The 14,571-nt window shown below is 42.4% G+C and overlaps 1 protein-coding gene across 1 annotated transcript in view; it reads left to right on the forward strand.

Moving 5' to 3' along the window:
* LOC126195022 (uncharacterized) overlaps positions 1-14,571 on the forward strand; it is a 1,313,800-nt gene that overhangs the window by 846,705 nt on the left and 452,524 nt on the right. The window contains exon 3 of the mRNA XM_049933457.1: positions 8,410-8,545. Within this exon, the coding sequence (XP_049789414.1) occupies positions 8,410-8,545 (136 nt within the window). The remainder of the gene's footprint in view (positions 1-8,409; positions 8,546-14,571) is intronic.

Consider the following 14,571-nt stretch of genomic DNA (forward strand, 5'->3'; position numbering starts at 1 on the left):
TTAGACTTTGAGCTCCAGAATTTTAATTACCTCACCGGGGCACATTTATTCGCTTTGAAAGTAAATTCGCGGTCATAATGAAGCGATTGTCAGCCAGTAAATGAAAGGTTTTCATTTTCCTGCACTGTAAATAAACTTTTCCTGACCCTTTTCACAGCACGGCTGCAGATACAGAACCTATTTTTTGGTTTGTTTTAATTTTTAGGAAAAGCGTACACCAACGTGTGGGTGTGAGCCAACTGTTATGTAAATAAATATAATTACTTACGATTCAACATTTTCATATAGTGTGTGTAAAATATATTGCTGTTTAACCGCACTTCGAACAATGATTTTCCGATTCTAAGCGTTCTGATACTAAGAGCGAACTCGTATTGTGCTTTCTTCTGTTTTTTTTTTTTTTTTCAGTTTAGTTTGTTGCGGGAGAAATTCAATCCGTCAGAAATCGTATAGTTTTTCGGACATAAGCAGTCGACAAACTTTTATCCTGTAGCCATCCACTCAGATCTTAGCTCAAAATACCTTCTTGCACTTGCAGATGCAAATTTTTAGTTCCAGCAAAGTGTGTCGGCAACTGAGAATATTTGGTAAAATACATACTGTTAAGTAATGTGACCGATGGCCAATGAAAAATTTACTGCTCTGCAGTGAAAATTAATTAATTTGTGGCCAACAGGATAGTAAAAGGGAAGCTGTTACGGGAACAATAGCTACTACGATGCTGCCCACACTGCCGCTTGAAGTAAAGGATGTCGTTTTTCAGCACAATGTGCATTATAACTGTCACTCATGACAATCCTTTAAAGTGTTCCCTCTCTTTTTGTCACAGAGCTAGTAATAGGCATATATGAAGATCTTATTTCTGTGTACCCCATCTGAATGCAATCCTGAAGATAATTATTGGAAAAAAATCAAAAAGTGAGTCTTAGCAGTTTTCTGTGTTCATATTCAAACCTGTTTCAATGAATAATTAAAACAACTGAGTTTCAATAACAAATATAACAAAACTAGTATCTAAATCTACTGCTACATACCTCTGGGATGCGTCTGAAAAGGCCGGTGATTCGTCTCATTACGTAAAGGAACAAGAGCTGCAAACAAACACCTTTACTTGCCCCCTGAGTAGTCGGCAACGTATAATTATAACAACTGAGTTTGAATAGCAGATACAAAAACAAACTAGTATCTAAATCTACTGCTACATACGTCTGGGGTGTGTCTGAAAAGTCCGATGATTGGTCTCATTATGTGAAGGAAACAAGAGTTGCAAACGAAACAGCTTTACTGGTTCCCAGAGTAGTCACCGTTAGCTAAGGCACACTTTTGACGTCGATTGTAAAGGTATTGGAAACCCTCAGCAAACTCTTCTTCAAACTCCCGAACCATACACGTCTTAACATTCCAAGGCACTGTGCAACTAATTTGATGGTCGACTTCTATTGAACAAGGACCCTCATGGCGTTCTAAACCGCGAAAGCACGACGCTGGTTGACAGCCAACTGTCTTTCCAAAGACTTACTCCCGATGCACAGTTTATCAAAGTGTCAGAATCGGTAGCCACTCAAGGTGGCTAACGCAGTGAATTAAGTATCATGATTTTTGTAAAAAAAGAAGGTAAAGTAGGTGGGGAGGCAATAAAAAAGTCAACTAATGGGCACATTTAACTTGAATCAGTAATAGTTGTAACACACCAAGGAGTAACATGCTGGAGCAACCAGAAGTCGAACGACCACGTATAACTAGTCCTAGATACGGCAGCTGCCAGGCGGAGATACGCTGGAAGAATCTGAAGGAAATGCATGTCATCAGCGAGAACAGTGCCTTACGAAACACTTGTTCGACCGATTTCTAACTGTTTGTAATCAGTCTGAGAAGCATACGTGGTAGCATTGATAGAGGAGGTAGAAAGAGCCTACGATTAACAGCGCGTTTCGTCACGGTATCGTTTGGTGAGTATAAGGGCGTAACGGAAATACTCCAGTTGTAGACGTTACAACGGAGACACTGTGCCTCGTGGATATATTTATTGCTGAAACTTGGAGAGTAGGGTAACTCTCTAAGGAATACTTCTTTCTATATGAATAGGGATTTTTCTGCATGAATAGGGATTAATGTCGAAATGACAATTTTAACGAATGCATATATGCATCTCTTTCACCACACATGTTATCTATTTATCAATGGAATTCGCCAGACAACCTTAAGCGTGAGATGTTAGTTTATTTTCGCTACTAGTTTCGGCAATTCATTTTGCCATCATCAGGCCCCATATGCACCTCTGAAGATGGCATAATGAATTACCGAAACTGGTAGTGAAAAAAAAAGAACTAACATATCAATTGCAGGGCGGTTTGCCGAAATTCATTGTTAAATATTTGATCAGCCGCTGTCTCAACAGAGATATATGTTATCATACGGTACCTCGAGCTGGTGCGCTTAATAGAGCTTTGTTGAACTCTTGATCCTTTTCAGATACTTTCTATAAAGTTAGTAGAAAGAGTGCTACAATTTGAGAAAATTAGTTAGATAAATTCTTCTGAGTTTTGGCAAACGATAAGGACTAAAAGAGGATAAGTAGCTGTTCCTCTGTGAATAACGATTTTCAGTGATATTCGTTTAAGAGCTGTAGGCTTATATACGAGAGTTGACCAGAAAACTATGCTACGAATGCGAAACGTTAGTGTGTACTATATAAAGTCTCCTGAGTGAACGCGCCAAGTTTCCGTGCCTTCCGACAGATAGTGTTGCTGCAGAATAGTTTCAAAATTGCGTCTGCAGGCGATGTACGTTACAAGCAACGTACCGTCGTTGAATTTCTCACTGCAGAAAAGGACACTGTGGGGAATATTCACAAATACTTGTGGAAAGTTTATGGGGCATCTGATGTCGACAGAAGTACAGTTAATCGCTGGGCACGGAACGTGACGCCATCATAAGGCGGTACGGCAGAGCTCCATGATTTGCAGCGGTCGGGTACACCAACCACGGCTGTCACACCTGACATCTGCAGCGAGCTGATGTTGTCATTCGCGACGACAGATGCAATACGATTAGAGAATATATTTTGAGGACGATGAGGGGGTGATTCAGACAGTGAAGCACTGGCTCCACCACCAGGATAAAGATTGGCACCGACAGGGCATACACGCCCTTGTTTCGCAATGTGGGATGGCCATAGAACAGGATGGAGATTACGTGGAAAAATAGGCTGTGTAGATAAAACAACATTCTTTCGTGTGTGTAGGTCTCGCTACGTTCAATAAAGAATTGTTGAAGAAAAAAATGCAGTGCATTACTTTCTGGCCAACTCTCATTGAAAACATTTTATTTCGAGTTGCTCACGTCATGATCGCTGGGAGTACATTCAACAAAGATTTTGTTGAATTTGGTTTTATCGCTTGTAGTTGTACCGACACGTGGACGAGAATTTGTAAAATTTAAAGTCTGATGATGGACTTTTAAACTCGAAGCATGTTACTGAAGTAAATTAGTGCTCTACAGCAGGAGTTCCCAACAAAATTATCTCGAGGACCCCCCTCATCGAGAATGATTGGTACCTAGTCATATCACAGTATCAAGTACCTAAAAATGCCAAATTAAGAGTCTTTTTATACGTATTTTATTTTTGATACTTAGAAAAAAACATTGACATATTCATCATTGAAAAAATTAAAAATTAGTGTATTGGTCTTTCAAGTGTACTACACTTGAGTTTGCATTGAGCAGACATGTGTAAAAAATAAGAAAACACTAATTTCATATAAGGTATCATTTATTTAAAAAATACAGTTACAGAGTACTCCATCAGTATAGAGTTAGTTTTAATTTTCAGTTATTAATGAGATGAGTGCAATCTGACCTTTGAGTCATTGAAATATTAGGTTCCAAACTTGATACTTTCACTCTGAAATCCGATCGCATGTCGAGCCGATTCCTATATTTGTTTTTCATGAAACACATGAAAGAAAATGCTTGCTCACACCGAAATGTGGTTGCAAATGGAAGGATCTTTTTCATTTCCTTATCTCCAAGTTTCTTGTAGTCCTTGCGTGCTGATGCCCAGAAGTGTATAAATTTATCACCGATGAAAATGTTTATCATCGTACCACAGCTGGATAGATCCACAAGCTGATCTTGCTCTCCTTCAGTGAGGCATTGGATTTTTGACTATTCTTTATTCTAATAGCATCTTGCAGACCCCTCTGGCATAGCTCGCGGACCACCTGTTGGGAACCACAGATATACAGCATCCCGAATTTTGTTCATTTCATTTCTTTGAGTATAAAAAGCACTGAATCAAAATCTCTCATACACTCTGTCTGGTAATTTCTCCGTAGTGTATTAACGTTGTTCAGGATCAAAGCATCCCCTTCCTATCGCTAATTTTAGACGATGAATGATCCTTAGGTCAAGGGTCGCACTCATAATACGAATTTTCTGTATTCCTACTACTGAATTACATGATTTCAGTTAGTCATCAGGCATTCATCCTCATTGGGGTTGGACAAAAATATGGAAACACTGTGATAAATGCGTCCTTGAAAATAAATTCAGATGTTAGCCAAGTCTGTATGTTGCATTCCAGTATTTGAGACCGAAATCTCAGTGAGTCGTGACCAGAACGGAGTTCTGCATTACGACAGAACTAAGTGAATTCGAACTTCCGCAAATTGTTGGTGTTCGTATGATGTGTGCTTCCAAACACAAGGCAACCGAAGCTCTTAAGTCCGTTCCACACGGGACGTGTGAGCTTGCAAGATTATCCATAGTGCACCATTTCCGTCGGCGCCTACCGTGTAGACGCAGCTACTTGTACGAGATTCACGCGTAGATCACAAGAAACCTAAAAATATTTACTTTCTAGAAATTATCATGAAAGCTCAATTTTAAGTACCCCTGAAGCACCACCACCAATAGAGAAACAGCGGGAGTTAAGGTAGACTGGAGACGAGATACACATATCTTAGCCTGAACAATCTTCTTGGCAGCATGTATTCGGGAATTCAGAGAAGCTGGACAGCGTTCTGTACCGCTGTCGTCGTCATTCTCTTTTCACGTGAATCACTGAGTAGAAATGACAGCTCCACCAGGGCATTGCTCTTTTATACCTTGCGTACGCAATACTACCCCACCTGTATATGTCCTTATCTCAATCCCATTACTTTTGTAACCTCAGTCTATACAAGGCTGCCGACTTCGTCGGACCTTTTAAATGGTGAAACTTTCTGGGATAGTGACATGTCAGATGGTTTCTCAAAAAGTGCGTTAGAAATGCTCCTCCAGTCCGGAATTTTAAGAAAACAGCGACACATGCCCACAGCACAATCATGCTCATTCCGAGCAATCATCGATGCGAACAGAATGCATTTCGCATGGTGTAAACACATATTACTTTTCAAACCACATAAACTTTTTCTTATAATTAAATTTTCACGAAGATAGTCTCATCTTTATCTACGATAATGGTGGAAGCTGAAGAAATAAAATAAAATTTTGAACCACGACGGGAATTAGAACCCAAGTTTTTTTTTGCATACTAGGCAGAAATGCTGACCATTACACCATGTCAGCACTATGGCCGAGCGACGGGAATTAGCAGACCTGATTGCGGAATGGTAGTTGGAGTTTTATGGGACATTCCATTTCGGCAAACTCTAGGGAATTCAGTGTTCTGAGGTCCACAGCGTCAGGAGTGTGCCGACAATACCAAATTTCAGGCATTATCTCTCACTGTGGACAACGCAGTAGCTGACGGCCTTCACTTAACGAGCCAGAGCAGTGGAGTTTGCGCAGAGTTATTAATCCTAACAGAGACGCAACATTGAATGAAATAACCGAGAAACCCATGTTGGACTAACGACGAACGCTTCCGTTAGGACAGCGCGGAGACATTTGGCCTTAGTGGGCTATGGCAGCAGGTGACTTACACGAGTGTCTTTGCTACCAGCACGACATCGTCTGTGGTAACTCTCCTGGGCTCGTGACCACATCAGTTGGACCCTACACGGCTGGAAAACCGTCACCTGGTCACATTAGTCCCAACTTAACTTCGTGCACCATGTCAGCGTGGCACAGTTGTTCGCAACTGGTTTGAAGAACAGTCACCAACTACATCTACATCCATACTCCGCAAGCCACCTGACGGTGTGTGGCGGAGGGTATCTAGCATACCTCTACCGGTTCCCCCCTCTATTCCAGTCTCGTATTCTTCGTGGATAGAAAGATTGTCGATATGCCTGTGTGTGGGCACTAATCTCTCTGATTTTATCCTCATGGTCTCTTCTCGAGATATACGAAGGAGGGAGCAATACAGGGTGAGTCACCTAACGTTACCGCTGGATATATTTCGTAAACCACATCAGATACTGAAGAATCGATTCCACAGACCGAACGTGAGGAGAGGGGCTAGTGTAATTGGTTAATACAAACCATAAAAAATGCACGGAAGTATGCTTTTTACCACAAACCTACGTTTTTTTAAATGGAACCCCGTTAGTTTTGTTAGCACATCTGAACATATAAACAAATACGTAATCAGTGCCGTTTGTTGCATTGTAAAATGTTAATTACATCCGGAGATATTGTAACTTAAAGTTGTCGCTTGAGTACCACCCCTCCGCTGTTCGATCGTGTGTATCGGAGAGCACCGAATTAAGTAGGGATCCAAAGGGAACGGTGATGGACCTTAGGTACAGAAGAGACTGGAACAGCACATTACGTCCACATGCTAACACCTTTTTATTGGTCTTTTTCATTGACGCACATGTACATTACCATGAGGGATGAGGTACACGTCCACACGTGGTTTCCGTTTTCAGTTACGGAGTGGAATAGAGTATCTCCCGACGTGTCAGGCCAATAGATGTTCAATGTGGTGGCCATCATTTGCTGCACACAAATGCAATCTCTGGCGTAATGAATGTCGTACACGCTGCAGTACATCTGGTGTAATGTCGCCGCAGGCTGCCACAGTACGTGTTTCATATCCTCTGGGGTTGTTGGCACATCACGGTACACATTCTCCTTTAACGTACCCCACAGAAAGAAGTCCAGAGGTGTAAGATCAGGAGAAAGGGCTGGCCACTTTATGCGTCCTCCACGTCCTATGAAACGCCCGTCGAACGTGTACCTCACGCCTCATGGTAATGTACATGTGCGTCAGTGAAAAAGACCAATAAAAAGGTGTTAGCATGTGGACGTAATGTGCTGTTCCAGTCTCTTCTGTACCTAAGTTCCATCACCGTTCCCTTTGGATCCCTACGTAATTCGGTGCTCTCCGATACACACGATCGAACAGCGGAGGAGTGGTACTCAAGCGTCAACTTTAGGTTACAATATCTCCGGATGTAATAAACATTTTACAATGCAAAAAACGGCACTGATTACGTATTTGTTTATATGTTCAGATGTCCTAACAAAACTAACGGGGTTCAATTTTAAAAAACGTAGGTTTGTGTTAAAAAACATACTTCCGTGCATTTTTTTATGGTTTGTATAGACCAATTACACTAGCCCCTCTCCTCACGTCCGGTCTGTGGAATCGATTCGCCAGTATTTGATGTGGTTTACGAAATATATCCAGCGGTAATGTTAGGTGACTCACCCTATATACTGCTTGACTCCTCGGTGAAGCTATATTCTCGAAACTTCAACAAAAGCCCGTACCGAGCTACTGAGCGTCTCTCTCGCAGGGTCTTCCACTTGAGTTTGGACAGTCTGGAGAGTTAGAGCGAATGGTTTGGCCACCAAGATCCGCACGACATGAATCCCATCGAAAATTTATGGGGCACAATCGAGAGGACTGTTGGTGCACAAAACTATGGACCGGTAACGCTTTCGAAGTTACTGCCGGCTATAGAGACAGCATGGCTCAGTGTTACTGCAGGGTTCTTTCAACGACTGTCGATTCAATATCACGCCGAGTTGCTGCACTATGCCAGACCAAAGGAGGTCCGACACGGTGTTAGCAGGCATCCCGTGACTTCTGTCACCTCAGTGTGAACCAGCCTCGCAATCCGGCGCCGTGGAACAGCCGCGGTGTAATACTCCGGCGTGTAGCTTCGTTCAGATGCAGTTTGAAAGCTGTTTGATAATCAGATCGCCATCGCAACTGCTGTCTGTTTTCCAGACCTTAGAGCGGCTACATCATTCACATAGTTCCTGTATTGCTATCCGAAAGCTACGGGTTTCCTGTTCCAGCTGTCCATTCACCGCATTTTCGTGTAGTACCTGGAAATATAGTCGTGTCCTTCAAATGACAATAAAATACAGTGATGGCTAAAGACAGCTAATGTTTGAGTAGAGTATGTGTAAGAGCATAATTCACTACATAATTTTTAGTTTAGTGCCACCGATAACCACGAGAATTCTTCAGCGTTATAATTACGCTGCGCTCTCTTTTGTTGGCAGCTTTCGTCATCCAACGCGACGCAAGTGGTGCTGCGACGTGTCGGCTTCAGCCTGTCGGGCAACTTCAGCTGCGAGGTGACGGCTGACGCCCCCTCTTTCTCCACCAAGACTGTCACGGCCAACATGCTGGTCGTTTGTGAGTACCTCTTGCTTAGGTCTCCAGTAGTTTGTACAGAATTATACTAATGGTCAGTTACATCTGGTTTATCCAAGAGTGATTCATACCAGCTTCCCAGATTTGAATGTACTGAAATTTACGCTGGTGTTCAAAATTAAACCAACAAACCGAAGCATTTCAAGGTTGCGTTTATTTTGCCACAAAACAGTATAAACAGGTGATAGCAGACAATACAGGGTGGTCGCAAATTCCCGTTACAGATTTCTAGGACTTGTAGAGGGGAGTGAGTACATCGTATTTTGAATGGGAACCCATGTCCCGAAACGTCATACAACGAGACAACAGAGCGTCAAAGTTATAGGCGCGGGCGTCTGTAAATGTACGTATCCACAGGGTGATTCCGTGATGATGTTACAGACTTTCTAGGATGATGGAGAACGATAAATATATTAGTTTGAAGTAAGGATCCCTGTACCGGAAACGAAGCAGTCGAAAGTTATAAACGAAAACATTTCTGATACCTCTGACAGTTGAATACATGTACCGGTGCTTGTGTTGCGAAGAGTGTAGGGTTGGTAACTTTCGGTGGTGGTAGTGTGGACAAAAACGAGAAAAAATGTCCAATAATCGTGGGCTGTAAAGTGCGTACCTTAACAGCTATGAACACTTGCTCGGCAGAGGAGATCTGTTTCACATTAGCGAAATGAACGAATAGTCATAGCTCCTCAGGTATGCAATTCAGAGCCCACATTTTTTCTCGTTTTTGTAAACAGTACCACCACTGAAACTTACCAGCCCTATACTTCGCAACAGAACAATCGGTACGTGTATTCAACTGTCAGAGGTATCAGAACGGTTTTCGTTTATAGCTTTCGACTCTTTATTTTCCGGTCCAGGGATCCTTACTTCAAATTAATACATTTATCATTCTACATCATCCTAGAAAGTCTGTAACATCACCACGGAATCACCCCGTGTATACCTACATTTACACAAGCCCACGCCTATAACTTTGACGCTCTGTAGTCTCCGGACATGGGTTCCTATTCAAAATACGATGTACTCACACCCATCTACAAGACCTAGAAGTCTGTAACGGGAATTCCCGACCACCCTGTATAGAGAATACAGAATAGCAGCATGCATAATGGTAGACAAAAACGTTCTTTTTTTTTCACGTTAACGGATTTACGCACACATTCCGACCACTGATTAATGCACTCAGAATAGGGTGTGATCACCTCTGGCAGCAATACGAGCCTGAAAAACGGAAGGGCAGGCGATGACTGATGTCAAAAACGTCATGTTGAGGCAACAACGCCCATTCTTCATGCAGCGCTGCTCGCAGGTCTTGGAGAGTGGTTGGTGGGTGCTGACGCGGTGCAACCCTTCTCCCTCATGCGTCCCCAGCGTGCCCTATGGGATTCAAATCGGGAGAGAAAGCAGGCAACGCCATGCGTGCAACCTCTTCAGTTTCCAAGAAAACATCAGACGCGCGTGCTTTGTGAAGTCGAGCATTACCGTCCAGCAATATGATGTCTGGGCCCACAGCATCTCGTAACAACCGCACGTGAGATCCCAAGATCTCGTCACGGTACCTGACGGCAGTTAAACCCTGCCAGCTTAACGGTACAATTTCATGAAGAGCTGTTCGAGTGGTCAACTTAATCCCTGCCCACACCCTTAGGGATCCTCCTCGACATCAGTCACTTTACACAACGTTTGGGTCCCGAAATAGTATTTCGCGTTCCCTCTAGATGCCAATTCGTCGAGAATCACTGTCCACACCAAATCGGAACTCATCTGTGAAAAGAACATTGGCCCACTGTTTGACCGTCCACATGGCATGATGACAGCTCCACTCTAGAAGTTTCCTTCTGAGAGGACGCGTCAGAGGTACTCATAAAGTAAGTCTCCGACAGTAAAGACCACTCAGCCGAAGACTTCTGTACACCGTTTTCCTGGCTACAATACACCAAGTGGATGCTGCGAAGTCAGATGCCTGTTTCTGTGCAGTACGAAGGCGGTACCTTCGTTCCCTTACACCTAAATAACGGTCCTCTCTTCCTGATGTCACACGCGATCAACCCTGCCCTGGTCTTCGGCATACACTTTTGATCTCTTACTTGTCGCCTCATCCGAAAAACAACAGTACGATTTACATTAAGCCATCGGGCCACATCAGTTTGCGACTGTCCTGATTCCATTCTTCCCATGTTCCCCCACAGCAGAGAGTCTGGTAGGTGTCTTCTCTGCGCCATACTGCTCCGCCTGTAAGTGTGTACACGGTAATTGTGGATGTGTCCGCCCCCGGTAGCTGAGTGGTCAGCGCAACAGAATGTCAATCCTAAGGGCCCGGGTTCGTTTACCGGCTGGGTCGGAGATTTTCTTCGCTCAGGGACTGGATGTTGGGTTGTCCTAATCATCATCATTTCATCACTATCGACGCGCAAGTTGCCGGCGTGGCGTCAAATCGAAAGACTTGCACCCGGCGAACGGTCTACCCGACGGGAGGCCCCAGTCATACGACTTTTTTTTTAAATTGTGGATGTACGACTACCCGGCAATCACCACACCATTTGACAGGTGTCCTGACATCACCGTTGGTGCGGATCTCCGTTGACCGGAATGCTATCTCCCATGCAGGACACGATCGTACGGACATCTGTTGACAGATTGTATGATTATGTCGTGTCACAGGACGCGGAAAAGTTGTTTGTTGCTTTAATTTTGGACAACAGTGTACATCTAGAGTGACGTGTCCTGTATTACTATCAGGTTATCAACAATTTCAGCAATAAGGTATTATTGTATTCTTTACTGTATTGATAATAGCTGTGCTATGTTTCGTAACCATCAATGAACTATAGTTAATAAACCCAAGTTTGTGAAAATTGTTTCGTGTAATGAAATAGGAAAAACCTACAACAGGTGACACTTTTTCATTTAAAAGCAGCCACTGGGAAATGAGACAGGTGGAAAACAGTGAGTAAACTGTTTATTATTTCAAAAGTAATCGGCATAATTGAAAATGCATTTATCCCGCTGGCAAGCAAGAAAGTCAACGCCTTTGTGGAAAAATATTTGCCTACGGAACCATGATAGGACGCAGCGGTGCACCTCTTCGTTTGAAGGAAATCGCCGGCCACGAAGGTCTTTCCTCAGGGCACCACAATTAGGGAAATCGCATGAGGGGAGATCTGACTGTATGGAGGCCCGTCCACATGTTACAAAGTTGGTTTCGAGTCGCCGAGTAGCCGAAATGACACCTTTTTCAGTCCAGTTACGAATCCAGACATGTCTTTTGCATCTTTTCTCATGCATCGATTTCATCTAGGCAAATATCAGTTCTGCTATTATTCATGCAGCTGTCGGAACTTGCATCTCTGAGAGGACCAAGACATTCGCAATACGTCGGAAATGAAGTGTCCGTACGTGTCTCTGTGCCTGAAGTCGTACACGAAATCAGAGATTACTCGAGACGTTATTTCAGCCTTCTGTGAATATCAACCGAACTGTTCCCATTTATTCTGAACAGAGTCAGTGATACGACAACGAAGAGAGATGTGAGGTACGTCAGTTTCTGGTTTAGGTTGTGTGTTATGAATTCACCTAAATATTTATAAGTATTTATATTTTACACCAATTTTGGTTTCCTGTTTTCTATTGTAGTTTTCTTTGTTAATAGTAAAGGAGATGGTATAAAATGACTATTTTTATAATATGAATATTGATATATGTGTCTGGAGAGAGAGAGAGAGAGAGAGAGAGATTGATTTTTGATTGAGATTTTTTACATTAAGTCGTAACTGGTACCTGAATTTTGGTTGCTGCCTCCTTGAATGATCAGCTTCTGCACGAGTTGGTGACGTATTACAATTTGGAAGAATTCATTGTTCGTTAAGGTTTAAAATACGACTCTGTTGGTTACTTGGCCGTATTGCGGATAGCTTTGAGGCCAAGTGTTCGTAGCATTTCATACCTAAGGGACCACTGTTGTAAGTATATAAGATCAAACAACAATCTGGTTTTCATGAGAAAAGGAGATTGCTTGACACACAAACTTCCTTCGAACTACACGTCCTGCAACATCAAAATTGGTCAGTGGAGTTCAGCACCATACTATTGTACAAGAACATAATCCAAATACTGTAATTAAGAAATTATGAGAGGTTGTTACTTATTGAATGGAAACCATAGAGAATGAGTTTCTTTTCCTGTATTTTAGTGAACTTTGAACTCTTAAAAATCTATCGACTGATAGACGGCGACGACAATGAAGTTCACCTCCTTTACCAAAAACAAGATATTTATATTCTTCACTTCCAGAACATTTGTGTACATAATTGTTTGGCAACTCTTTCACATACTTTACTCGGTTTTATCATTAAAATTTCAGTTTTAATTAATTGTAACAATACGTTCTGAGCAACGGCCTAGCAACACGTCCTCTTTCCACAAGATACAAAGTAACATTTCTGTTTTTTTAATAAGTCGTTTTTTTACTGATTTATATACATTACTGAGCTTCTCAGAATAAAATCAGACACAAATTAGTTAAAAAAAAGCAGTGAGTCACACATAACATTACAATGGCATAAGGTGTGTTTTCCGAAACCAAATAGTATGTTAGATTTTCTGAGCTGCTTCTTATAGCGATTTAACATCTTCTCTGGTTTCTCGAACGTTATTAGCTTCGAGAGCAAGATAATCAGCAAATCCCATGCAGTTTATACTTGCGTCAGTTCTGGAACTTCCATTTATTATATTATTTGCATTATCCTTGTACCATTCTCTTTTTTTATATTCCCGGGCACTTTTGAAATGTAATGGTGATTGATACTCAGTCATTCGTAAGCCAGTTCTTATGAGAAATGGTTCAGAAATTTCTCCTACCATGGAGAGTGAAATTTATACTCTTTGTATTATGACTCAAAAAAAGTTGCATTTATTGTTTTCCTTTTTATTTATTCGTGATCAATTTCAGGGCTGTATAGGCTCATCTTTACTTTATCTTGGTAGTCGATATCGTTTGTAATCCAAAGCACGTTGGGTTGTTGTGATCCACCATCCTCTGCTGTGGGTACCCCATGAGAGCAGTAACCGCTGATAACTCGACACGAAGTAATAAGAGAATAAATACAATTTACTCCACACACCAAGTATTTAAACCTGCCTGGATAATAATAGCTATAGACCGTCGCATCGATTTCTGTGTAATGGTGCTTTCGTCGTGATGGCGCAGTGTCTGCTAGACTTACAGGAGGGAACAGTGGATGACATTCAGAATTTCATTCAGGGCCCAATGATGAAACGACTGTTCACGGAAAGCAGGTAATGCAGGTTTGTGTCTAGATCTTAGCGCAAATATAAAATAACTTTTCCAGATGTGAACAAGACGCTGTGACTGCCGCTGTGCCTCTGACAACACCAAAATCAGGATGTGAGGTGCCAGCACCAGGGTATTAAATTCAGTGCGGCCAGTAGAGGTAGTAGTACACTACTGGCCATTAAAATTGCCACACCACGAAGATGATGTGCTACAGAATCGAAATTTAACCGACAGTAATAAGATCCTTTGATATGCAAATGATTAGCTTTTCAGAGCATTCACACAAGGCTGGCGCCGGTGGCGACACTTACAACGTACTGATTTGGGGAAAGTTTCCAACTGATTTCTCATACACAGACAGCAATTGACCTGCGTTGCCTGGTGAAACGTTGTTGTGATGGCTCGCGTAAGGAGGAGAAATGCGTACCATAACGTTTCCGACTTTGATAATGGTCGGACTGTAACCTCTTGCGATTGCGTTTTATCGTATCGCGACATTTCTGCTCGCGTTGTTCGAGATTGGATGACTGATAGAAGATTATGGAATCGGTGGGTTCAGGAGGGTAATACGGAACGCCACGCTGGATCCCAACGGCCTGGTATCACTAGCAGTCGAGATGCCAGGCATGGCTGTAACGGACCGTGCAGATACGTCTCTATCCCTGAGACAACAGATGGGGACGTTTGCAAGACAACAACCATCTGTACGAAC

Source organism: Schistocerca nitens, chromosome 7 (genome assembly GCF_023898315.1).
Source record: "Schistocerca nitens isolate TAMUIC-IGC-003100 chromosome 7, iqSchNite1.1, whole genome shotgun sequence".
NCBI lineage: Eukaryota > Metazoa > Arthropoda > Insecta > Orthoptera > Acrididae > Schistocerca > Schistocerca nitens.